Raw genomic sequence first — 25,819 nt, 5'->3', positions numbered from 1 at the left:
TAAGGTAGCTCTGCTGCTTCTACTGAAGGAGAAGGGAAAATTGTAATGTCCAGAATCTGAACTCTTATCACTTAGGAGGATTTTGGAGTCTTTTGATCTAAATGTATGGAAATATAATTTATAAACAAGTTTGATCTGTGCCTCAAGAACAACTGTATTGTTCTGTTTTGGTTGTGTTTTGGGGGGGATTTTTGCCTTTTTTTGTTTGGTTTTTTTTTATTTGTTTGTTTGAATTCAGACTTTGGGAAATGTTTTCATTCATTTGCACTTGTGGGTGAAGCTGAACAAGGCAGGCTAATGTGATTTGACAGTATTAAAAATGTATCAGCACCCAAAACTGTAAAACTCTTGGGTGCTGGAGTATCCTAAAACACAGATACTGTAAGTTTGAGCAGTGAATATTAGGGATTCCACTGGGTCCATTTTGTGCCTGGCCTGCCGAAGAAATTGTTTACGTGCAGGGGATTCAGAGCCTATAATAATACAATGAAACCAAACTGCCATTGTGTTTGAACCAACTTTTGAACTAACTTGATCGGGAAATTTCAGTGAAAAAGTATTTCATGTAAGTTCTAACTTAGAAGCTTTATAGCAATTGCAGAATAATCACTTTTTGAATGACAACTTAGTCATGCCCTTTACATTAATTTATCATTGCAACAACTTTAGAAACACCTTAAGAAATTTGATTTGAAAGTAATGTTTATTGTATTAATAAATTGCATAATGCTTATGGAGGAACTCTGCGAATTGTAATTTTTATGTTTATTAAAATTTAAATTGTTGCCTGAAATTTTAGTATGATCAATACAGATCTAGTCTGTAATTTGGTTTTTAAAGTAAAATTAAATATATTTAAAAAAAATTCTGAGATTCGAAATCATTAAAATAATATAATGCCAGGATCTCAAGGGACAGACAAGCACACTTTCAGCAACATTTAAGCTATACTTCTTTTGCTTACCTGCCAAGAGCTATGATGCACTCCCATGAGTTCTGTGCTATGTCTCTCAGAAGCATAATATCATTCACACTGTAAGTACTAGAAGTAGTGCAATTGCTCTATGTGTTTTAGAGTTTGCAATGCCCAAGATTTCATCAGAAATGTAGAAAATTCAGGGCATGAATGGAGGTCTTGATTGGTAAATGTTTTTCTTTGCATCTCCCATGATTATTTTTTTTTTTCATTTCTTAATTCTACAGACAAACTGGGTTAATAATTTGGGACCTGGATTAATAATTTGGCCATCATTGTTATAGGGAGAGTATGTTCTTAGTCTCAAGGAGAGAAGAAAAAGACCTTTAGTGAGTGCTGCAGCCTCAGAGGATGATTCACCATGTTCTCCTTAAAAAATAAAGGTCGATTCCCTGCCATTGTGGTAAAAATTAACCTTAACTATGGAACTGCACCAAGCATTTCCATAGTGCTTATGTTCTGTTTAACAGGTGGAGTGTCATTCAGATAAAAATACAGCTTAAAAGCAAAGAATTAAATACAAAATGCTTTATAGTCATCTAGGTGTTACGGAAACCTGAACAAAGAAGAATTGACTTGAACCTGAACTTCAATTTCAGGTTCTGACCTGAGCTTGAACTTCGAATTGACTTGATCCATTTCATACATAACATTCAATTCCCGGCAAAAAATGTACTAGTGATTTCTAATACTAAGTAGGCTTTATGTCCCCAATGAAAAATGTGAGGTTTTCCTAAATAAGATATTTCCCAATTGTTAAAAAGTCAAATAATTTTATGATATATTTGTAAACATAATGTGTGAAATGCACTATTTCATAGAAGATCTTTTTCCATGTACAAATTGTATATTAATATCCATTTTATATAACCATTGACCAATTAATTATGTATTTAGTATTATGTCATTAGAATGCTAAATATATATTACCATTTCCATGTTAATATAAGGGCAGTGTACGTGGTAGTTATTTTCTTCGTTTACTAAATGTCATTGGTAGGTAGTGTTCAGGAGTATGAAAATACCACTTATTATTACATGGATTGTTAGGTTATTAATTCGTGCACGTAAATACTAGGCAGTGACCAGACAGGAACTTTCTGCGTGGTCAGAAGTCCTCAAGAAAAAATAAAACAACAAAAAACCTACCTTTCCATAACCATAAGTTGAATTCAGTTACTTGATATCTTGGTATTTTTTTATAGGAAGCTATTGGGAGGTAGCTGTGCCATGACCAATACAGTTGCAAAAGTAACAGTATATTAAGAATATAAGAATTTACATTCTTATATAAAATTCAGGGAACAGTTTTAAGTCATATTCCCTTCAGGAACTGTTTTAAGTCATATTCCCTTTAAGACAAATGAAATGTGGTAAATGAAAAAGAAATTTTAAATGAAATTTTCAAAATCTTTTTTTTCTTGGGGGTTATTGGTATATAGCATAGATTTAATACGACACACGTTTGTTCCATCATTGTCTTAGGATTTTACTGTATGTTGAACCTGTCTCTCTATCAAAACACACATTGCTGATAATACTTGTGGGAATTTGGTTATCCTTCCAGATTCTCAGTCAATGAATCCCATTTCTTTTGTACCAGAAACTGTTCCCATCACTCTAAACTTCAAAATTGAATTATATCTGTCACAGTGAGTGTTCTAAGTGATACATTCTTAGCCAAAATTCAAGTGTGCCTAAATATAGAAATGCAAGTGACTATTAGGAAATTTTAATTAAGCTTTCTCTTTCAGATTCTAAAATCATAGGTCACTTAAATAATTTCAATTTTCTGTACCATTGCTCTAAAAAATAAATGCCCTGGAAACAGTGATATTTTTCTCAAAGGTATTTAAACGCATCAGAAAGGAACCTGAGAAAAATTAGGTGTCAGGGGCACCCCATACACCACACATGGTAATACTATGATTGACTGAGAAAATTTAAATATTTCTTTTAATGCAGTATCTTAATCTGGCAATAGGTGTAAACTGCTGTGTCATTTAAACTAATCTATATTTATGTGTATGTGATACCTAGTTGCTTATTTGTGTTTCAGAGACACAAACTACACTGAAAATAATTAGTTGGACACATCACGACTTAAAAAAAAGGCAGGCTTATACCAAGTCTGTGTGCCTCTGGAAACAACAGTATTTAATAGCTGACTATTCTTAATGGAGATATGAATAGGTCAAGACCCACCTTGTGTTTTACCAAATTGCAAGGATTTGCTAAGAACAGCGGGTTGCAAAACAGTGAAAGATTGCATATAAGAGCTTGATATGCACATACTGCAGGATACCCACTCAACAGAAGTTTCCTGAATTTCAGTATCTACAGCCATAAAATAAATCCTGTGGGGAACTTCAAATAAATATTTTTTCAAATATTTTTTCTCATCCCCAGTTGTCCACACAAATAAGCTAAGAGGGAGAGATTATTATCTGCTGGAGAAGTTGTCTCATTTTTAGTGTGTTCAGAGCCCAGTATAGATCAGGAAGTGCTGCTATTTCCCCCATGGAGCTTCTCTAGTATTTTTGTCTGATGGATCAATCAGTTTCCTAAAAGTCAGGGAGCAGCGTCATTTTGTAAAGGCTGGGCTCCTTTGCCCCATCCAGTCAACAGAAGAGTAGCACTCCTGGGACTTTGTACTTACGCTTTTGGAGTCTTTATTCCTATTTATTTACAGTTCTGTAGCTTTAATAAAACTGCATTATTCCTGTCTCACTTCTCCTTTCTTGCTAAATAAGAACAGTTAGGTGCGTGGTGACTGGGAAAAGTGCTGGGAACTTTGTAAGGAAATTTTGCTTGTTGCAACTTGTAAACTATAATACAAGGAATGACATTAATGTGTTTAAAAAGCTGCTGTCAGGCCAATGCACATGCATTTTCCATGATGTATTTGTGCTCGTGTGTGATATTTAGACTGCTCCATAGCTGCAAATGTGTCTAGAAAAATGGCTTTGATTAATTGACTTCCCTCCCCTTCTCCTTTCGTCTCTTCAGGTGCAAAGGCTCCATTCATTATCAGGGAAGATCAGCAGAGGAGGGGATCAGAGTACCTGGGTTACGCGCTGTTAGAGTGACAATTTTCCAAATGCCTTAAGTAAACAATAGGGAGCGGGAAATATCTAGAGTGGGAGAGGACCTCTGTGTTTGAAGGTCCTCCTCCATTTCAAAAATTTGGTCTTGTTTTACCTTTAGCTGTGCAAATGTGCATCTCTCCTTTGTATAAACGTGTAATACATGTTACATCTTCAACTCTGCCTTTTTCATGTGTCATGCTTTTAGACCCGCAGCTATGAGGAACCACGAACACTGATGCACTGATTGAGGGCTATTCTTTCCAGTGTTCCTTGTCCATTTGTTCCTTTTACTTAGGAAATTACCACCCATAAGAAATAATATATACATATATAATTCTAAAGCCAAAAGTCATGCTTCACTACATCAACTGACAATTTCCTTTGCTTCTGTTTGTATATATACTTATATGAATAGCTCCTTCCTTTTGATGTGTGGTCATTTTGGCTGGGATAGAGTAAATTTTCTTCATAGTAGCTAATATAGGGCTGTGGTTTGGGTTTGTGCAGTGTTGATAATTCAGTGATGTTTTAGTTATTGCTGAGCAGTGCTTACACAGAGTCAGGACCTTTTCTGCTCCTCACATCACCCCACCAGCAGTAGGCTGAGGGTGCACAAGAAGTCAGGAGGGGACACAGCAGGGACAGCTGACCCCATCTGACTAAAGGGATATCCCATACCATATGGTGTCATGCTCATGTGAAGCTGGGGGAATAAGGAGGAAGGGGGAGATGTTTGGAGTGATGCCATTTGTCTTCCCAAGTAATGGTTAGGCACGATGGAGCCCTGCTTTCCTGGAGATAGCTGACACCTGCCTGCCAAATGGGAAGTGGAATTGCTTGTTTTGCTTTGGTTGCATGTGCAGCTTTGCTTTACTTATTGAACTGCCTTTGTCTCAACCCATGAGTTTTCTCACTTTTAGTCTTCCAATTCTCTCTGCAAACCACCAGAGAGGAGTGAGCAAGTGGCTGTGTAGTGCTTAGTTGCAGGCTGGAGTTAAACCTTGACATAGTACCTCTGTACTAATAAGAGTTTATTTCTGCTAAATTTCATGTATGTTCACAGTCTTTGTGCCTTGCATAATTTATCCATAAAATCAGAATTTTGCACAAGGAGAATATTGCTAGTCAAAATCCAAAAGTTTGGCCCCATCTTTATTCATCATATTTTGCTTCTTCAGTTTAACACTATTACTGGTTAATAGGTGCACCTGAAAATCAAGCTGTATTGTAGTATCTGGTGTGTTATGTTAAATGAATCTTTTTTTTTTCCTAATGAAGAAGAATACCTCATCTTTTCCAATTTTCCTATCAAACACATCCATATCATCTCGAGACACTGCCACATCCAGCTGCATCTATACTCAACTTCAATTATATGAAATTACACAACCTACTCTCAGGTCCTTTAGGTTCTCTTTTGCTGTGTAAGGCACACACATAGTGCATTTCCTGTGAAGTGCATGATTACAAACTATTCAGTATAAGCCTGTTTTAAGTAAACAGTAAATTAAATATTGTCAGTGCTTGTTCAGACATGCTCTTACGAAGGAAAAAGAACTTCTAGATTTGGGGTCGTAAAACTCTAGATTTAAGAAAGAGCCAGATATAAACTAGTCATCCTTTCTCCTGTTTAACTTCTCTTGACTGACCCATTTTTTAGCTGGTATAAACCAATATTTTCAGATGCCCGTACAAGGAAAATTAGGCTAGACAAAATGCTGAAGGTAGCAAAATTTCTGTTTAATGCTCTTTGTTTGAATGGAGAATTCTCAAAAACATTCTGTCACTGTGAGGTACATTGCTGCCTGAAAGACTGCTAAGAGTCTGTCTGAGCAACATGCCTCTTTCAACCATGAAAAATACAGTAAAAGAATATCATTTTATTACAGTTCTGGCAATATTATTTCCTGCTATGCCAATCAGCCTGACTACAGCAGTTAAGAAAGAAAAGAAATGTTCACTTCCCTAAGAAATGAGGGCTTTTGAGTATTTTGTGGTGTCTGCTACTTCAGTACTAGCATGATCACTAGTATTTGGGGAAGTATAAGTAAGTTTTATAAAAACCAGAAGTCCCAAATATGCACTTGCAAAGTCTTCTTTCATCTCTGCGAGTTAACTCATTCCCAAGAGAAGGCAAAACTCTTTTATTCCAAGTGGTCAAATATTGTTTTCATTCATTCTGTAGTTTTTTCAAAGAGACTAAGGGTTGCATGTGTGTGTGTTCAGGGCTGCACATGATTTATGATTAAATACAGCAAGTACCCCTATCTTCTATTTTGTTTCTCTTCCTTACACTCAAGTAGAAGTGTAAAAGTTCACAAATTTATCCAAGTTATCAGTGGTGTATGAAACATATAGTAGATCATGTTTCCAGTTTCTCTCCTTATTACTAGATTTTAATGCATTTTGTAAAAATAATAAACTAAAAAAAAAATCAAAATATTTTAATCACTTTTAAAGCAGAGGTCCTTTGTAAAATAGTAAAAATATTAGTCAGAAAAGGAGGAAAAATAGTTGCTTTGCAAATTAAGAGTGCAGAGATCTAAAGCAGTCTGATTTGTTCTTTGAAAACGGCTATGAGAGTTAACTCAGAAACACAATATTAATAGATTTGTATGAGTGCACATGAGGCAAATATATTCAATGCTGTAATTTTTTTATGGTTTCATAAATAGTGCTATCACCAACATTTCAAAGAAAGCTGAAAAAAACAGAGCTCATATGTGGTGGCATAAATTTAGTGTATTTTATAGAACACTGTTACTCCAGATATAGCCTACGGGTTGTGACTTTTCATAAAACCTAATGAATTTCTAGATTTGTCAGCTGTTTCAACACAGATGCACTTTGCTGATCTAATGGAAACATTTTGAGCCCACATCCAAAATATCAATAGCTTTTAGTACTGCAAATGAGTTTGGCTATTGGGTAAAATGGGGATGTGGTTCTTGATAAAAAGCAGCAAGTAAATTTGTACGTGTGTTTTATGATAACTGCCTCTCAAATGTCTGATACTGAGGTTTTTTCTCTCTCTCCCTCCGCCTTTTTTTTCTTTCGCAGAGTTTTAAGCTGAATGTAGATAGCCACTGTGCTTTAAAAGAAGCAGTAGTAGAAGAAGGACGTCAACTTCTTGAGCTTATTGTATCTCACAAATCAGGTAAATCCTCTGAAATATTGCAAGTCTTTATGTCTCCAGACTATTAAAGAATGAAGAAGCATTGCTGTAAATTACTGCATATATTCACTTCCTTATGTATTATTAATATTTACATTATCAGATTGACCTTCAAGATTTATAAATGTTTCATATACTGCATACAATGCAGTGATACTTATAAAATGAAATACTGCCTGCAAATAGTCTGTTCATTTTATTTTGGTCTTGCTGCTCAGCTGAGTTTAAATTGAAATCACATCATTGAAAACTTCACACTGACACATTCTATGATGTAGGTGCTATGGAAATAACATTAAGATAATGAATTAGGATTTCAAATACATATATATATATTTACCTATTCTGCATGGGTAATTGCATTGGTAAAACTTTATTTTGCCACTTAAACTAATTCTTACATTGATTTTAATACATTTATGAGGAATAGATTAAAATTAAAAATACATTTTTCCTTTGGTTAGGCTTGTCTTTTTCTGTAGAGGCCTTAAATCGAGAGGAGAGGAAGAGAGATATTGATTTTCCTTTATCCCCACTACCACCTATATTGTTAGGTGTTTGTGTGACTTGTATGATAATAGAATTTTAATCAGCCTATATTGCTATGGAATGCCATTCTAATTTTGGCCTACGTAGCATGGTTTTCATCCAGGTTGAAGTTACTCTTTGGTCTACTGTTTTCTGATCATGTTATACATTGTGCCTCTATTGTTTCACAGCATCAGACAGATCTGTGTAATCTATAGGAAATGAGTGACTGCTGTATATAGTTCCAAAAAGGTATAGAAGCCATAGCAGAGAATGACGGTGTATATCATTATATTCTTAGAAATAGTAATGTGTAAACTACAGAAGATATTTCCAGGAGTTGGAGGTAAGAAAAATGTTTTTGGAAGATAATGAAATGTTTTGAGATAAAGACTAGATATTAGAGGTTAAGATTAATTTAGCGTTCCCCATTGCATTGAAATCACAGTTTGTGTGGGATTTTCCTCTTCTTGAAACGTAATCAAAATTTAACAAGATGGCTAAAAGACATGTTTTGACCTTATAGCATTGTTTTGCAGTACGAACTATAGTAATGCTTGGATTTATTGCTGAGAAAATACATTAAAATTCTTATTGCTTTTATTCTTTAAAGAATAAACATTTAAAGATGCAGTTGAGTTTACAGCCTTTACTTTTTTTCTCCTTCATTTTGGAGAAGGACTGAAGGACATGCTGCAGATGATTGCAAGTCAATGGAAGGAACTACAGAGGCAAATCAAACGGCAACACAGCTGGATTCTTAGGGCTCTGGATATCATCAAAGCAGAGATACTGGCTACTGATGTGTCTGCAGAGAATGAGGAAGGGACTGGGAGCCCTAAGGTAAGTGGCTTGAAGTTTGCCTTATTTCCTCTTATTTCCGTCTTCTTTTGAACTAGGCACCACTGAAGTTTTCTTTCCACCCTAAGGCTTTTCATTTCCACTGGGTAAACTTTTTTTTTTTATATAAACAAAATGAAATGCCTTACTCTGAAACAATGAAAAAATCTTAGAACTTTCAAGTTTTCCAGGAAGACCTGTCTCATTTTGTGTAGAGGGGCATGAGGGGGAACATAAAACATTTAGTAAACAAAACATAAAGCATCTTTAACATGAATAATCAGAATGGTTTTAAATTGTTTTGTTGTGACTATAAATCACTATAATCAGTGCAATCACTCAGCTCTGACATCCATTAGCCGCTTGGTTACAGCAAATTAACAAAGAAGAGAGAAAGTGATTCATTATCTCATTCCTGTTAATGACTATCAGATGCATTGCTTAATTAGGGGATGGCCATTGCAGTGGGAAGAAGGTCATATGCCTTTTCACAAATCTTTTTGCTCTGAGTTTAAGTCCTCCATGTGTTGAACACAAGAAGTACTTTAAGAATAAGGTATTGATGCCTATCATCATTTTGTGAATATTAGTTATTAAAGAGGGCTATAGTACTTACCAGTTGCCAAACTTAATATTTGTAACAGCATTTTAAATACAAAACATGCTTATTCAAATTGGTGCAAGCAGTGTAGGGGCACTACGCACAATATGGTATGTGTGTATGTATGGCATATGGTTCATGATCTTTCTTACCATCATTAGTAATCAAAGGTGGTTGGGAGAGGTTGCATTGGAAAGTGTTGATGTTTCCAATGCATGCTAAGCAAAGAATATGCAGCAGAGCAATTCAATAACTCTTAACATCTTGGCATGCAGCAGGCTGAAATTTATACAAAAATTCATGGTTCCTATTTCTATAAATAACAGGGATGGCTGTGCTGAGTACATTTTCAGATTCTGATGCTAGACAGTTCTTTGCATTGATACTCACTACTTGCTAGAGTGTAATTTGCGCAGTGATTCTTAGGATGACATGAAGTGTTCTGGTGTTTTCTTACCATAATTCTACATAGCAAGAATATCTTACAGATGATGGAGGAGGAGCCAAGGATAACAATAAAACAAAAATACAGGAAAAGACATTTTTGCAGAAGACACAACTTGGAATGATATTCCTCCTCAGTTGCATGGTAGAAAATGATCCTGTGTCACACAGCTCTTACTTTAGGAATTAGGCAAGGGAGCAACACTTAATTTCATAGCTAGGTCTATTAAAGTAAAACAGACTATCTCAAAGTTAATATGACCTTTTATCTCTGAACAGCTTGATTCATTCATGGCCAAAGTCTAACTGCTTAATCAAAATTATCACAAAAAAATTGTCATATAATCCAGCTTGGTTTTGCTATGGAAACTGTGGAATCCCTAGCTTGGAATAATTATATTTAAATATTTGCTTGAAAAGGGAGAAATGGAGGCATGGTTTATGTTGCAGTAAATTTTTCATATAGATAAGTGGTAACTCCTTTTTATCTTAGAGAAGAACCTGAAGCAATGCCTTTTTTTTTTTTTTTTTTTTTTTTTTTTTTGAGCCTACAGTTATAGACAAAAGTATATATAAAAAAAGACCAAACAAAAAGTATTTTCAGGTTATTTGAATTTCATTCATTAAATCACTTCCCTGTATGATTCAAATATGATCTACTTCTTCATGCTGAAAGATTAACTAAAATTAAAATACAGTTGACAGCATAATTGCAGATTTCAGTTTGCATTTATTTCAAAACCCAAAAGGAACTTGAGAAGTATAATAAGAATTCTAAAGATTATATCTAGAAGGTGTTTTTCTTTTTGCTTTCGAGAAGCTGCAGGAATAATTTTGGTGTTAGAAATCTGTAAAGAAATAGGAAAAGGAGGTATTTCAAAGACCCTAGGAAACTTTTCCCTTAGGATTTATTAAACATGTTTTCATACCGCTTTGGCATCTTTTATGCAAACAATAGAGAGTGGGAGAGAGGAACATCCTGCACTCTAGAAATACATTGTCAATGTTTGTGTTCAAGATCCAGATTATGCTTATAAAATTTTTCATTTTCTTGTGTGTAAGTTTCCTAGTGGTTTATAGTGATTACTATAGAAGACTTAAAGGATTTTAAATATTTCTGATGCATAAGCTCTTCTAATGCATTGCATTCTCTGTACAAATTTAGAAAAACACTGATATGTCTTCAAGTATTTACTAAAACTATTATTCTGTCATTTTTATAAATAAATGAATGATGACTGTATTTAGATTAAATTGCAAGATATAAGGTTTTGCCTTCTTATCCCATTGAGAAGTACTTTTAAAAATAAACCTCAGAATTGCCATGATACATTCCAACAAGTACTGATCTAACATTATGGGTAGTAAACATGACATGGAATACATCTGACAATCTTAAGACGCTTAGCTAACAGTAGGGGTTTTCTCCTGGTGGAATTAGTAAGTAATATTCTAAAATATCTGGAAAATTGGAGGAATTTTTGCATATATGTGTGTATCTTGTGTTTTTTCACTTTCCCGAGGTGTCTGAGAGCACTTGTTTTATAACTGATCTCTTCATAATTGGGCCATTTCTTGTCCATCGAGGGAGACCTACTGGAACAGTATTGCTTTCAATAAACAGTAAAGAGTGGTGTTGAAAAATAACATGATGTACTTTCTTATCTAGTGGCTGTGTTACTGCCTGGTCTATTTAACTTATAGTTTTGTGGAAAAGTTCGTTGCTTTCTGAAAAGCTTGTAAGTTAATAGTGTAACTAATGTCCTGTTGAAAAGTATACACATCTTTAATAGCATTTGCCCATAGTAGATATTCTTCTTCACTGAAAATTGTATGGAATAGTATTCTTAGGGTCAGTTGTAAATTCTACTCCCAGCATGCGTTTGGACAGTTAGTTCATAACTACAATTTTTGTATCTGGATAGTTCTGTTCTGCAGGCAAATGTTTGAATTAAATTTTGGGTGGGGTTTGGTGGGGTTTTTTTTCAGGGTTTTTTTGGTAACAGTTCAGAGCATAACATCAATATTTAAAGGTGGCTACGTAGAAGATGGAAACTCCCTTTTTACAAGGAGTCATATGGAAAGGACAAAGGGCTAATGGGTACAAGTTGCTGCTGGGGAGATTCCAGTTGGACACATAAGGAAAATTTTTTACAATGTGAACAATCAGCCATTGGAATAATCTCCCCAGGGAAGTGGTGGATTCCCCAGCATTGAACACTTATAAGATTCAGCTGTACAGGGTGCTGAGCCATCTTGCCTAGACTGCATTTTTGCCTAGAAAGTTTGGACCAGATGATCCTTGAGGTCCCTTCCAACCTGGCGTTCTATGATTCTGTGATCAGACCCTAAAGGCTGGTAGGTTAAGAGAATAATAGTGTACTCCAGAAATAAATATGTAGCCTGTACTTCTGGACATGTTCCTTTCCATAATAATTGCTGTATTACTGAAAAACATTTCTACTTTTCCATCCCAGCTTCAGAGAAATAAGCATGAAACTGGTTAAGGCATTCGGTCTAATGTTTTTAACACTGAACTCTAACTTAGATGTCTCAAGTAAAAAGCACTGAGAAGGATTATTTTAGCTGTCTAGTGGACTTGTCTGTCAGTGGGTTAATCATGGAAGCAGTAAGGATTTGAAGAATATTAGAAGAAGAGGTAAATATATGTTCAATAAAGTTAACCTAAAATCACAGAAATAGTAGGATAACAGAGTTCAAAGTGGTTAAACAAACCTTCGTATAAATGGAAAAAGAAACCAGTGTAATTTCCTCTTGATATGTAATTAAGCATCCCTCACTTCCAGGATCATCATCTACTCAGTTGCACGTAATTTCACAGTTTTTACAGCCATTATAAACAAACAGTGTTCAATATACAGAAAGGTGATTTTCAAGAAGAAAACCTGAAACATGGTGAAGCTGTTTAGTATCTACCAGTTTGGGATTCTGGGAATTCTCCTTCACAGTTTTATAGTGACACTGATCTCAGACCTAGTGGGTGGCCTAAACACTGCAGTCCAGAACAGCTATGTCCTGGTCTGTGTTTTAATATGAGGATAAATTTGAGAAGTGGACAACAAGACAGGGCAAATGTTAGAGAATGGTAGAAGTCCTTTCTTTGTTACTTCAGACTTGTAGCTTGTCCTGGCCATTCAATCACACTGCTATGACTACAACATTTAGATTAATTCCTTGGTACAAAAGGAATGTACAAATGAAGTGGTTTGGCATCTTCGTGATCAGTGCAGAGAAATATAATATTTGTGGGCAGATATGCTGCTTTTTCTCAGTGTCTTTTATCAGCCCTAGATTTCTAATCTGCAGGCATCAGTATGATGCATGTACTGTAATATTAAAGCCAGCACACTGGTATTTTTTCTCATATCTTCCATTATTTAAAACCAGGCAAAATCTATTATTGGGACAGTCTTAAATATTGTCAACAGAGCATGATTGCAGAATCTAGTGGCTTTACTTACATAACCACTTTGGAAACTGGATTTCTAGTGTCAAGTATACGCAACTGGGGTACTACATATGTTGTTGTAGTGGTCAGTGCTTTGAAGTTGTCAAATGGTATGCGTTACTGGCCTTCATTCTCTTCTCGTTGAGTTAGTTGCTTCTACTGAAAGGGCAGGAATAGCATATGCTAGAGGGATTATTTTATTTGTGTTACTGGAGTTAAGTTACAGGGGACTTTTAAAACTTCACATCTCAAACTGAATTAATTTAACTTGCAGCCTCTCTTTCACATGCACAAACTCAAGATCAGATGTATGCATTCCATCTTGTGTCTCATGTTCTTAACATTGTGGAACAAAATGTCAACTAAATAGCCATTACTTCATCAGTAACAATTTGAAAGATAATGAAATGGAAATCAGACTTCCACCTCTGGCATTGTACAGATATATGGAAAGGGTATTTCATCTGGTGATGCACATGACTTCCTGGTCTATGGTTGTCTCATGGCTATATCAAGTCTTTCCTTGGAAAATAAATGCACAAGGAAAGTTGCTATTTATGCTTTAGAAGAAGTAATTTTTTTTCTCTAATGTGTTTATAATGAGGCACATTCCCATCTAGAAACAAGAGAATTTTGTGCAGTGAATGCAACACCTTATAGATAAGAAATTAAACTGAAGTTCCAATCACCTTTATCCAGGCTTACTTCCAGTATTAGTTATTACCATCTGCCACCTTAATTCTTTGCAGTTTCAGCTGAACATACTAGTATCTTCTCTTCAGAACAACTGGATAGTCTTGGGCACAGTTAAATATTTACTACTTTTCACTGATTAATAAAATACCTTATAATACCTCAGAAAGTATTTCAGTGCCAAAAAGTATTACAGCCAGTTTGTGGCTCACCATTCACTACTTCAAAAGATGGTAATAAGGGAAGTGATTTCCTCTAGTTAGAACAGAAGGTTCTACTGTGTTGCCATTGAGGCATAGTCTTAAATCATTGAATATTTAAAGTGCTGTCTGTACATAAATAGTATTATTGGGCCTAACAGCTGGACAGTTTAAGATCATTCATGTGACATTTCAATTCTGAATCTTTTGGAACTTGGAAGTCTAGACCAAAGATACTTGTGATCTCACTCTTAAGTACAAACAATGCTGTTGATTCTGCTCTACCAGGAAAAAATGCATCTACAGTTATTATTTTACTTGGCTTTAGATATTTTAGTATGTGACATTACAGTATTCTTGATCTGTCAGCTTCTATGGTGAGGGTTTGAACCATGGATGAGTTGATCAAGTGGATAGAAAGGGTAGTGGTATTTACAAAATCCTTCTGTAAATCAATAGACAAAAGTTTGATTTTGCAAGGAATAAGCCTGTCTTTTAGTGTTTTTACTGGAGTATGTGAAACACAACTGAGTTCTTTTTATATTAGTTGTTATCCAAATATTGTATTGGAAACATCCGCTGAGAATTCACAAGCTAATCAAAACAAGCTATGTTGGTGTAACAATGAAAAGAACCTAAGAAAAAAGCAAGAAGAAGGAATATTTGTGTCTTTAAGTGCAACTAGGCAGTTCAAATTCCTCAGTTTGCTAGTTGTTCATACCTTGCTTTATAAGTGATGTATTTTTAATGTTACAGACATCACCTAGAATTTGCACAGACCTAACCATCATTGTAATAAAAGTATCTTTAGGAAGGATTTGAGAGGTGAAAATATAATTTTACACACCATATTAGAATGAATGAAAGAAAGGAAACCGAAAAGTGTTTTAGAGTAAGTGTGGTACTAGAAGCTGGCATCGGTAAAAGGACAGCCTGAATATGGAAAATTCAATGGGGCTGACTTATAGTGTTTCTTAATTGTAGAAACAGGAAATCCAGATAAATGGGATCTGCTGAAGAGTATCAAAGATGTGGTCATATCAACTGGGCAGAAAAATCTTTCATGAAAATACTGTAGACTCTGAGAATTAGTTGGAAAATTTTACATGAGAATTTTAGTATAGCTAGAAAGAAAACAGATTTTTGGTACCTTTTAGTTCTTTTCTGGTGCAGATTTTAAAAATATTGTTTAAATAGTTGTAGATTTATTTTTTTTTTTTCTTGAATGATTGAAAGCAAAACATCAGAGGTGCCCAAAAAAGATTTAGGGCTGTTTGATGTACAGTCAGCTTCCACATGGTAGGTTCACTGCTATTTGCTGGAAGCAGTTTCTCCCGAGTTGTTAGTTGTGTGTCTTTTAGTGAGCAGGAGGAACAATTCTGTGTTTAATTCAGAACTTCCCTTCACAGAGAAAAGAATGAAGCTAAGCAGGCACTATTTGGACTTCAATAGAAGACAAGTGAATGAGCTCCATCCTAAACCTCTTCTTTCATGTTACATGAGCCCTGTTAAAACTTCTCTATATCACAAGTTAACTAAATATTTTGCCAGTTTTTGATGCAGTTATGTCCCTGAAGTCTTAGTTAAGCAGTCCTAGGTCCCATTTTAGCCCACAGAGATTGTTTACTTATATATCCATCAACCTCCTTACATATCTGTTGCAAATTCTGTATGACAGTATTGTTTTAATGGTAGCTAAAATAATTTTAATAATCTTTAACAAGCCAAATTTCTAAAATGGTAGCAGAGCTCCTATTTTTTTCCCATTGAATCTTAAAGTATCTCTGGTTTATTAAGCTCACTTTCAAGTATAAAATGTAGAGAGCTAAAGCATATTTTTGCAGCTAAATTGCATCTATTGTGAAGCATAATTTTCAATCTGATTATAAGATACAGGTACGTTTTTAAACCAAAACATTCTAATTTTACTGTAAAAATATCAGAAGTCTTATTCTAATTGAAGATGTGAAAGAGGACTCCAAGGTATCTGTGGTATTTATAGTATGCTTCTGTAATTTTTACACCTTGTTAATTATAGATACTGTATATTGATTACTTTTGGCAACTGTAGGCTCTTTAACAGCCATAACTGTTAATAGCAACAGATATGCTTAAAAAGTTAGCAAAGACATTATGATTTTTTTACTCTAAGAATAAGGAAACTTACTTTCTGTTAAAACATAGATCAGGTTCAGTTTGAAAGATGTTTTAAATCTAAATCACTCCACTGAGTACAAGTGCAGACTGGGAACGTGATGAGAACAGATATTTAAACTGACATATGCCCAAGGGGCAAATTTTATCGTAATGCTATTTGAATCTTTGAACACTATTATCTGCAACTCTGAGAGTATGTTAGGCTATTGTAACTTCACATGCATAACTGGACCGACTCTGACAAGCTTTATTTAGGAAAAAGTCCCAGTTGGGTTTGGCTTGTATTTGAAAATATAGAAACACAAGTGTATTTGTGCATGTATTCATATGGACACATTTATCTTAAGTGACTTAAAACTGAGTATTAATCACTCAACCACCTTGATTTTCTATTTTGCCAGTGTCTGTTCCTTCAGCTTTCTCTATACAACCATACTAATGCAGTTTTGTTCTGTTATTTCTGATAGAATGTGTCTTCAGCAGTGAGTATTGGTGTAAGGCTTTTCTTATTCATGTCTGCATATTGTTTCACAAGCTTCTCAGATTTCAGAGAAATAAGTTTTTAGTAACACACACATACAAATACACAGATTCATTTTAGTGAAAACTGGACATCTCTCACTCTAGGATAGCCAGTCAAAGCTATTCCTTTTCTGTGTGGGCTCAGAATCCTGTGCGCCCATTCAAGTTTTTACAGCCACAGGAGAAATAGAGCTTTTTTCTTTATTTAGTTCTTGAGTTTCAATTTAGAAGTTGGTGGAACACACTAAAATAAATCTATAAATAAGCAAGTGAAATGAAGGAATCCTAGCTGACTGAAAAAGTCTTGGTAGAACAAGTTTGTAGTTGGCTTTATGGTTAGTGATCACTAACAAAGCTAATTATTTTAAATCCAGATCTTTTCAGTAAACTTTCCTTCCTCATTTCTTATTCCTGCTCCCTCACCCTCCATGCAGTCTATTGCTCTTTAAAATAGTTCAGGTTTTCATCAGGATCACAAGCGAAACAAAATACTGGAGCGTGTGGGGAGACATTTCTCACAAGCTTCACTGCCTGGTCAGACCCAGATGAAAGTGCAGGAGGACTGAAAGCTAGTGCTCTATAGACATCGTAGCTGATTTGCAGACAAAATTGGTGCTGGTCAACTCAAACAATAAAGTTTGAATGTGTGTTCTACCCATTTGTTTTTTACCAGTCATCATAAGGATTAATGTTTTTGATTGTTCAGTTAATGTGGCATAAGAGAGAGGTTTGGCTTGTAAGGTTTTCTTCTGCTTTCTTCACTAGCCTATTTTGCTTTTTCTAGCTCTGATAGTAGCAATGCAGTATCACCTCATGGTTTTCATCCTGATTACCTCCAGTAGTGCAGGCTTTAGTGATTTTTTTAAAAAAACAAGTTAAAAAAGCTAGTTTTTCCCTTTTGATATAGCCCTCTAAAAATCCTGTACTTTAAAAATGGCAGCTTAATGTGTATGCTGTTGCCAGTTGTCATTACTGAAGATTATTGCTTCTGTAAATAGCATTTTCTTTGTCATTTTATTAAAATTATATTACTGCTCTGAAAACAAAATATTACTGCTTTATTCAATTGAAGAGTGACTGGGATAGCACTCCTCTGATCTTTAAAAAGCAATTTTACTTTCATTGTATTTGTGCATTAAATTAAGTGTTCATATCTACAGAATAAACTAACATCTTATAAATATTACTGTGCTTAATTATCAGTTCAGTATTTGAGTTTTTGCTGTTATGGTTGATGTCCAACAGTGATTAAATGTGTAATAGAGAACAAAAGGAACATTGATGTGAACAAAGATACTATTAGATAAAGGTAAATTTTATCTTCTACATGTTTTTATTAATTTTAAAGTATTTTAATTACTTTTATATTCAGTGTGATTGGATAACATTTTTATTTTTTTTTAATTCAGTTCCTACTTTAGACTTTTGGAACATCTAGCAACAATTTAATCTATAGAATCTTTCAGCTCTAGTCTCAGTTGTGTACTTAAAGCAGCTATTCTTCACTGGGGTGGTCACGAAAGGGAAGTCAGGTAAAACAATGTTTGAAGGAAAAATCTACTTGGACATCCTGCATTTTAAGTCTAACTTGTTCTTGCATAGTACACTTCACTACACTTAAGCTTCAGATCCAGAATGATGTTACAGATTTTGCTATTTTTTTAAGCTAATATATGAGAAGGCAACAGAATACACTTGTGAGCATCGTATGACCTGACTTTATATGTAAAAGTTCATTATGAAAAAACCCCCCAAACAACCTTTTCAGTATAGTGCTTGATGAAGCATAGACTTACATATTAAAAGACTGTAAAACCACATGCAAGTTTGTATGCCAGGTCTAGCAATTTGTCAATAGGGGGTTTTTTGTGTGTGAGTATTTTACCAGAACTTTTGATTAAGCCTTTCCTATAATATCTCAGATGATCCTAACTGATTGATAATTATACTTATTTAAAGTAGTGTAACTAGTATGGGAGGTACAATAGGGACCGTATTGCATTTAGAAATATAGACTTGTTCCTTAAACACCTGGAAGTGTGTGCAGAAAAGTATGGGTGGTAGTAGTGTACTTAGTCACATCTCATGGGCAGCTGTAAACATTAATGACAGTTAACCTAAGATGGCTTTAAATGTAAAATGGGATTTCTGACCGGGAGACAGGTGGTAAACCATATTCTTTTATAATCGCCCCATAGCATGCTTTATGAACCATCATCAGGCCAGAGAGAAAGAATAGCTCATCTGGGCGTGTACACTTCATTTCTGCATCCTCTTTTTTCTCTTTACAGTCATGTTATAGAAAAGAGCCAGCATTTACCTCAGAATGCCTTAATCCTTGAGTTGATGAGCCTTAAGAACACCACAAGTAAAGTTGATGCTGACAGGTCACATCATCCCTTACAAAATGGAGAAAAATGATGAGAAAGGAGAGGGAAAATTGCAAAGGAAAAGGTTCAGATCCACTTTAGAGCTCGGCACCATGTGTTCTGAAATACTGTGAGTTAAAGCTATGACATGCACCAGAAGTCTAGAATGGTGCATTTATTATTGCTTACATTCGAGGACTATCATTTCAGTTCAGAGGAGGCGGCGCAAGAAGGAGTTGGCTGAGGTCAGGTTGTCTTTTCTGTCCTTGCTGTTGGTTTGGCAAATTTTCCTGGAGACTGCAAGGGTGTTAAGTACAAGTATTAACTTGTACAGGCTGCCTTTCCTATCTTAGATTTGAGGTGCAAGAGTTTAGAGCATTATATAATAACCACGTACTACTAGAACAGCAAAATATATAGAGGAATGCAAGAAAATAGGGTCAGTTTCTATTTTACAAATTCCAGGTGTAGTAAGATGAAACAACCCTGAAACAAGGAATGAAAGTATATGCCCAACTTATTTCTAGATATGAAAATTAATAGATTACTTTGCAAATGTGCTATGTTTGTTATTAACTAGTAAACAACAATAAGGTTTAAAAGTTACTTTATAGATTTTGAATCTAATAAAAAGTTTTAAAAACAGGTTGTTTATCTGTTGGACAGGAAAGATATTAAGGAAATAAATAGAATATATTTATGTTCATGTTTTTGCTAGTTTGTTCATTTGGGCCTTGATTCTTACTCTTTAGGACAGACACTCTATGAAGCAGCCACATTTATCTCAGTGGACTTATTCCCGACATGTATTTCTACAAAGACTTTTGTTTGTAGAGTATCAGCTAATTAAAATAAATCTAAAACTGAACCTGGAAAAATGTTGATTTCCAATTCAGTAAATCCTAGCAATATTACAATAGGTTTGTTTTTAATTATTAAGAAACATATTAAAATTAACTTTTCTCCCATTTATGTAATGCATATAACTAAACTTCCTTCCTACTGTGAGACAGTTTCATTTATTGTTATTTGTAAATAGCATAGTAAAGATGCATTGTGGATTGGTCTAGAAACTCCTTGAACAGTTCCTTTTGAAATAACACTACATACGTTAAGCTCAATTACACATCCAAACAGCCACAACACACTTTTGGTAATTTATTCATTGATTTAACATAGTACCCAGAAGAGTCATGCCTGCTGTCAATTTTGTAATATATTATGTTTTAAATATACTCATGCTCACCCATGCACGCCATTAAGGTGTGCATAAACCTGTGTTTTTCTCTCTTGACAGCTATAAATGTTTGTTATTATTACACAAAACATATGTTCATGTTGTTTTTGTCTAAATTATTCTATCTGGGGCTATAAAGTTTTAATGTTATTAGTTGCCCTTAGAATTTTAATGTTTCACTGCTGTAACCTTCTTAGGATTTCTCTGCAATTAAATAGAAACTATTCCACTACAGCCTGGAAGAACAATAAATTTTATACAAATAATAAAAAAAAAATACTTCTTGCTCCATTTCTTCCAGTGTAGTAAACTGTCTACTTGACAAGGTTCTATATACAGCAATCCAACCTGTAGTATTTTCTAGAACTGAATAGAATATTACGCTTTCCTACAGTCTTCTCATTAAGAAAAAATCTAGCTTAATCCCTTTAAGATAGGCTGTATGTCATAGGCAGTTTGCTTTGAAGACCGCCTCCCTGTTGTGCTCTGTTGTCCCCTTACTCAGTAAAGTAGCTCCATTACTGAAGAAACCTCAATCAATGTAACAGATATACTATGAAAAAAGCTGGGGGTTTAGATCACGTATTAGTGTAGAAAAATAATTTGCAGAAATGTCTCCTGTGTTGTCTTCTAAATAGCAGCAGCGTTGGCAATAGAAAAATGTGTTACTCACCCCTCCATCTTCAGTTTTCAAGGCCTTTTTCTAAGCAAAGAGAGCAGATGGGAATTCATCCAAGACATTAAAAGATATTTACTGCTTTTAAATGAGCAAAGGACTCATTTAGGACATTCTTTTCCACATACTGGATTAAGGCATTATATGGATCTTTTTTTCATGTATTTTGCGCAAAAATACCCTCACATATAACAAGAATTATAACAGTGCCATGCAAATTTTAAGTATCTGACTTTTATTATCTTATTTCTAAGTATAGCACACTGGTATTTCTATGAGATTCATCAGGTTTTGTTGCACAATCTGAGTATAACTCCTAGCATGTGTTGAGGAGCAAGAGGAAACAATTGTCATCAGAACATTCAAAATGAACTGATTAGAATATGCTTGCTCTCTTAAAATGATTAGGCAAGATTTCTTTCAGAAAAAGAAAAAGGGGGGGATTTCTAACTAAATGCTTGAGATCCTTCAACATGAGCATTTGAATTGGAAGGTGCTTCATGAATCTTCTATTAAAAACTCAAAATCAAAATAACCTGCCTAACACCTTTAAGAAATATATGAGGAAAAGGTCATAGTTAATGACATTAGTAGCTACTAATGCCTGATGGTTTTGAACACAGCATACGTAAAACTTCAGAATGCTTTTTGAAAAAAAGTATTTTTTAAATTTTACAGAGAAAGAAACTGAGGCAGACACGTGAAGAGCCTTCCCCACAGTTATAGGCAGAGTCATTAGGCCAGCTGGAATTAGAATTCAAGAGTTTTGTCTTCCAGCATTGTGTTGAGCTCACTGAACCAGTAATTCTCACATTCCTACAGTAACAAAGGTCTTTCAACATTTAATGTTTCCAGGACTTTGCCAAAAAGATATCCTTCTTTATGAAAATGAATTCTATCCACCCAAATTTAATTTGTCTCCCCTGCTGTCTTTGCTTTTCATTATTTGTTCTTTCATTCACTTTTTCCTTTCACCTCCTTTTTGCTCCAGAATCTTTCCTTTTCTTAATTAATTTTTATTTTTCCTCCTTTTGTCCGCGTGCTGTTAAGAGAATCCTATCTTTTCATCCCCTACAATATTTCGGTTTTTTTTTTTTCTTTATTTTCCCTAGGTGTCTCAAACCTGCCCTCAGAGCTGCTCTTACATGGCTACAGTGGCTGCTCACAAACAGTGTTTCATAGCACCCTGGTTTTCAAGATTTTAATTATATCTGAAGCTTTGCCAATTACATGGTGAACTTCTGCATTGGAAAGAATAAGACCACAGCCTTCTATCCTCAGAACTGAAAAGCCTACAATAGAAAAAAATGTACCATTTGTTGAAGAATAGAGATAACAGGGAAAAAGCAGTGTGTCAAGGTACTTGGTTAAACAATAATCTCTTACAGAGCACTCATTACTGCTAAATAATTGACTGTGTTGGGAGAAAGGTTTCTATGTGAAGAGAGGTTCAAGAAGGTCAGTTATCTAGTGGTAATGACCGTAGCGGTCATTAGAGGGTATTAATGCTATTAAGAACAGAACTTTAACTTTTTATTGAAGTTTTTATTTAAATTATATTAACTTTGATTCAACTTTTAATTGAGGTGCAACCATCCAAATTCTATAGTCAGGAACCAAGAAGTAATGAACATAAAATTACATGTTCTTCTGATAGGCTGATGGTTCTTTAATATATTATAATTTTAGGAGTCTCTACAGAGCAGTTATTAGTATAAAACTATTCAGAGGTATTCTATTAGAATTAGGGTTGGGTGAGTGATTCAGGAGCAAGTCCCGGCTTGACCCATAGCAATGCAGATGGTATATTTTCTGAGCCAAAAGAACTTGTTTTTATAAATACAGTTGCATGTGATCTCAAAACTTTAACTTGCTAAGTTAAAGGAAAAATCCTTTCCTGCCTAAATTTATCTGTCTTATAAACCTGATGCATGGTGGCAGCAGCACTAAATTTATTCTGAATTGAATTTTTAGTGCTATACTAAGTTAAGTGTTTGTTTACAGAGAATTTCATGCTGAAAGTAAGTAGGGACAGTGTTACTGTCGTTCTTCCAGCCGCTACATGGACCATAGTCAGGGTATGTCTAGGGCTCCCAGCAACCTAAAACATGAGCTACTAGGTGGAAGGGCTGAGATAATGCATCAGTAGCCCTCCTGCTCTATCTTTCTATGTTGTCTTTTTCTCTAGGGCACTTCAGAAATAGGCTGCTGAGTAAGTCTAAAGTGCTGGAGGGATAGAGAAGAGGTACAAGACTGTAAAGTGAACTCTCAGGGGACCAGAGGAATATCATGTCATTCCACCTTCTAGTTTCCTTGTGACAGAATTTTTTTGTCCTTGCCTTTCTACCCTGAGGACATAGTAACATGCTTTAAAATAACAGCAGCAAACCCAACATGCTCGTGGTACAAAATGCTAAACACTGTTTCATTCACACAGAGGAATGATGAGCAAAGAATGACTCTTATATGATAGGAGTTAATCACATTGCCAAGTGCATGTCTGGGCAGGTGCTAAGAGACTTTCGTAAGAAAGGAACAGCATAGCATACAGAGCAAGCTGAACAGAATCCTCCATGCTGTCATGGCAACTTTTCAAGGTACAATTTGAGAGCCAAAAGCTATACTGTGTTTATGAAAAACTGTGACATTAAAAGAGATCTAGCAGTCTTATAAAGATGCAAGTAGAAAAGAATCTTGAGGTGAGTTATTTGTAACTAAGGAGAACATGGTATCTGAAAGATGTTTGCTGATTTTATATTAATGTGTCAAATAAAACAATAAGGTTAAATAGTAATTTACTTATCTGACAGGGCTTTTTTTGCAGTGAGGAAAACCTAGTTATTAATACTATTAGTGCCAATTGACCTTACTACAGAAAAAGTGTTTTGGATTTTGGAACTGTTCTGGGTGTTTCCAAAACTTCTAGGATGGTGTTCAATTTGCAGTTCTGTCATTCATTATGTATTTCTATAGTTTCATTGTATGGAATGATACACTGTTCTATGAAAGCATCTTCTGCTTCTAAAATTCTTTGAACTTTTTTGTTTTCTCATATTTACAGACTTGGGGAATACTTTGTATTAAATTGGTCTGCTGCCATTTTTTTGCAGGGGAATTTGTTATATGAACTGATAAAGGCTTTTCTCCCATAAAAAAAAAAAAAGAAAGAAATGTAAGCTGCTTTACATTTTTGGTAGGAAGCCAAGTTTTTGTCATTTAGACATGTCACATCATTATGAAAACATCATGCATCATAACAGGACATAACAATGTGATTTGCTGAGATGCTGACTCCTCTTGAAAAATTGTAAAGTAGTGTGTGCGTATTTCCAGGCAAAGAACTATTTGAGTATTTTAGAGCATTTTCCTAGGGCTGCCTGGTGCAGTGATCTAATTTATTAGCCTTGTTATGGGGAGAAGATAGGTTCTAATAAGTGATGTACAAGTCTTTGTAGTTCTACTTCATAGCTATGTGACCTTTTCATAAAATCCTAGAACAAAGTACTAAAAGACATTCCAGGAAGTCATTTAGTCCTTTGCCCTGCCCAATGCACAAAAAGTTAAAAATCACTGATAATAATAATCTGAACTGTTTCTGCTGTCTTTTCTCATAAAAACATCCAGTGGTGGTTATTCTGTGACATCCAAAACAATTCCAGTTCTTAGCAAACTTGAAAGCTTTTTCCTACTGTCTTGCCAAAATTTACCTCACAGCAGTTTATGCACAGTTGTTCTTGTTCTATCCCCAGAAGATACAGAGAATCATTACTTTATTCTCTGTGGCAAGCTTTAACGTATTTGAAGATCACCATCAATTTGCTGTTCTGTTTCACACTGCATGGGTTTGCTCTGTCAAATTGTAAACCAAGTGTAAAACTAAAAATAAAGTCAAGATAAATTACTTCCATGGTAAATGCAAACAAACAAAGGAAGTGATATCCTCTTCTCTATGCACCTTGAGATTCAAATGTTATCCCAATATTCTCCAGTGTGGCAGAGAGCCTTCACTGTATTGAGTCCCAGGAGGACACTTCCATCCACCCTGGTCATTTAGTGCCAGCTCTGTACGTAGCTGGTTTCTCACAGTAAGATCAGTTCCATAATCCCTTAAATACAGTGGAATATGAGCCTGGAAGCTGAAGCACTGCAAGAATGTCTTAAGGCAGATGACATTTGGTTATCTGCCACCCTTTATGTCAGGAGTGTTTTGTTGTTAACCTGCTTACCTGATACGACGTTTAAACTAGATTAAAGTAAAAATGTAATAACAAATATTCAAGAGAGATTAAATAGTTAAGATATTTAGAGAGGGCATAATTGAAGTAATAAAAGAAATTATGTCCCTAATCTTTAAACTGACATCAAAAATTCTCTCTCGCATTTAGCTGGGTCACTACTTGCCTCCTGTCAAGGTGGAACATAGGGTCTTGTGCATGCTCTGCGTCTTCCATTCAGATCTTCTGGAGGGTCTAGGCTGTTTTAATCCTTTACACTTCAAAACTCCTATTTTCTTTTTCAGTAGGGGAGACTTTCTGACCAACCTCTTTATTAGAACAAAGTTTGTTTCCCTTTGGTAACTATGTAGAAATATTCTTTGATTGTACTAGGAATGATGTCCTTTACTTAACTGGCTAGCAAACAATTGCTTAGTCAGGGAGATATACACTTTCCCCCTAACTCCTTTTGTTGCTACTTTAAATTCTCCTCAGTGTGCAATGTACCTTTTGCTGGACCTTATGTTCTGTAGTAATATGTATGTTAAAAAAATATAGTGTCAGTTGTTCTTTTAGTTTTTTACTGTCTCTTGGGTAAGCCTGATGTCACTAGCAGTTAACAGCTTTGG

At 34.9% G+C, this 25,819-nt stretch overlaps 1 protein-coding gene across 8 annotated transcripts in view; it reads left to right on the top strand.

Annotated features, from left to right (window-relative positions):
* AKAP6 (A-kinase anchoring protein 6) overlaps nt 1–25,819 on the top strand; it is a 273,850-nt gene that overhangs the window by 122,872 nt on the left and 125,159 nt on the right. For 7 of the 8 annotated variants that reach the window (XM_030482075.1, XM_030482071.1, XM_030482072.1 and 4 more), the window contains 2 exons: nt 7,126–7,222; nt 8,445–8,611. In XM_030482075.1, the coding sequence (XP_030337935.1) occupies nt 7,126–7,222; nt 8,445–8,611 (264 nt within the window). The remainder of the gene's footprint in view (nt 1–7,125; nt 7,223–8,444; nt 8,612–25,819) is intronic. The other variant, XM_030482070.1, reaches the window with a different exon arrangement.

The sequence above is a fragment of the Strigops habroptila genome, chromosome 4 (assembly GCF_004027225.2).
Source record: "Strigops habroptila isolate Jane chromosome 4, bStrHab1.2.pri, whole genome shotgun sequence".
NCBI lineage: Eukaryota > Metazoa > Chordata > Aves > Psittaciformes > Psittacidae > Strigops > Strigops habroptila.
This window is presented reverse-complemented; position numbering and strand designations above follow the sequence as displayed.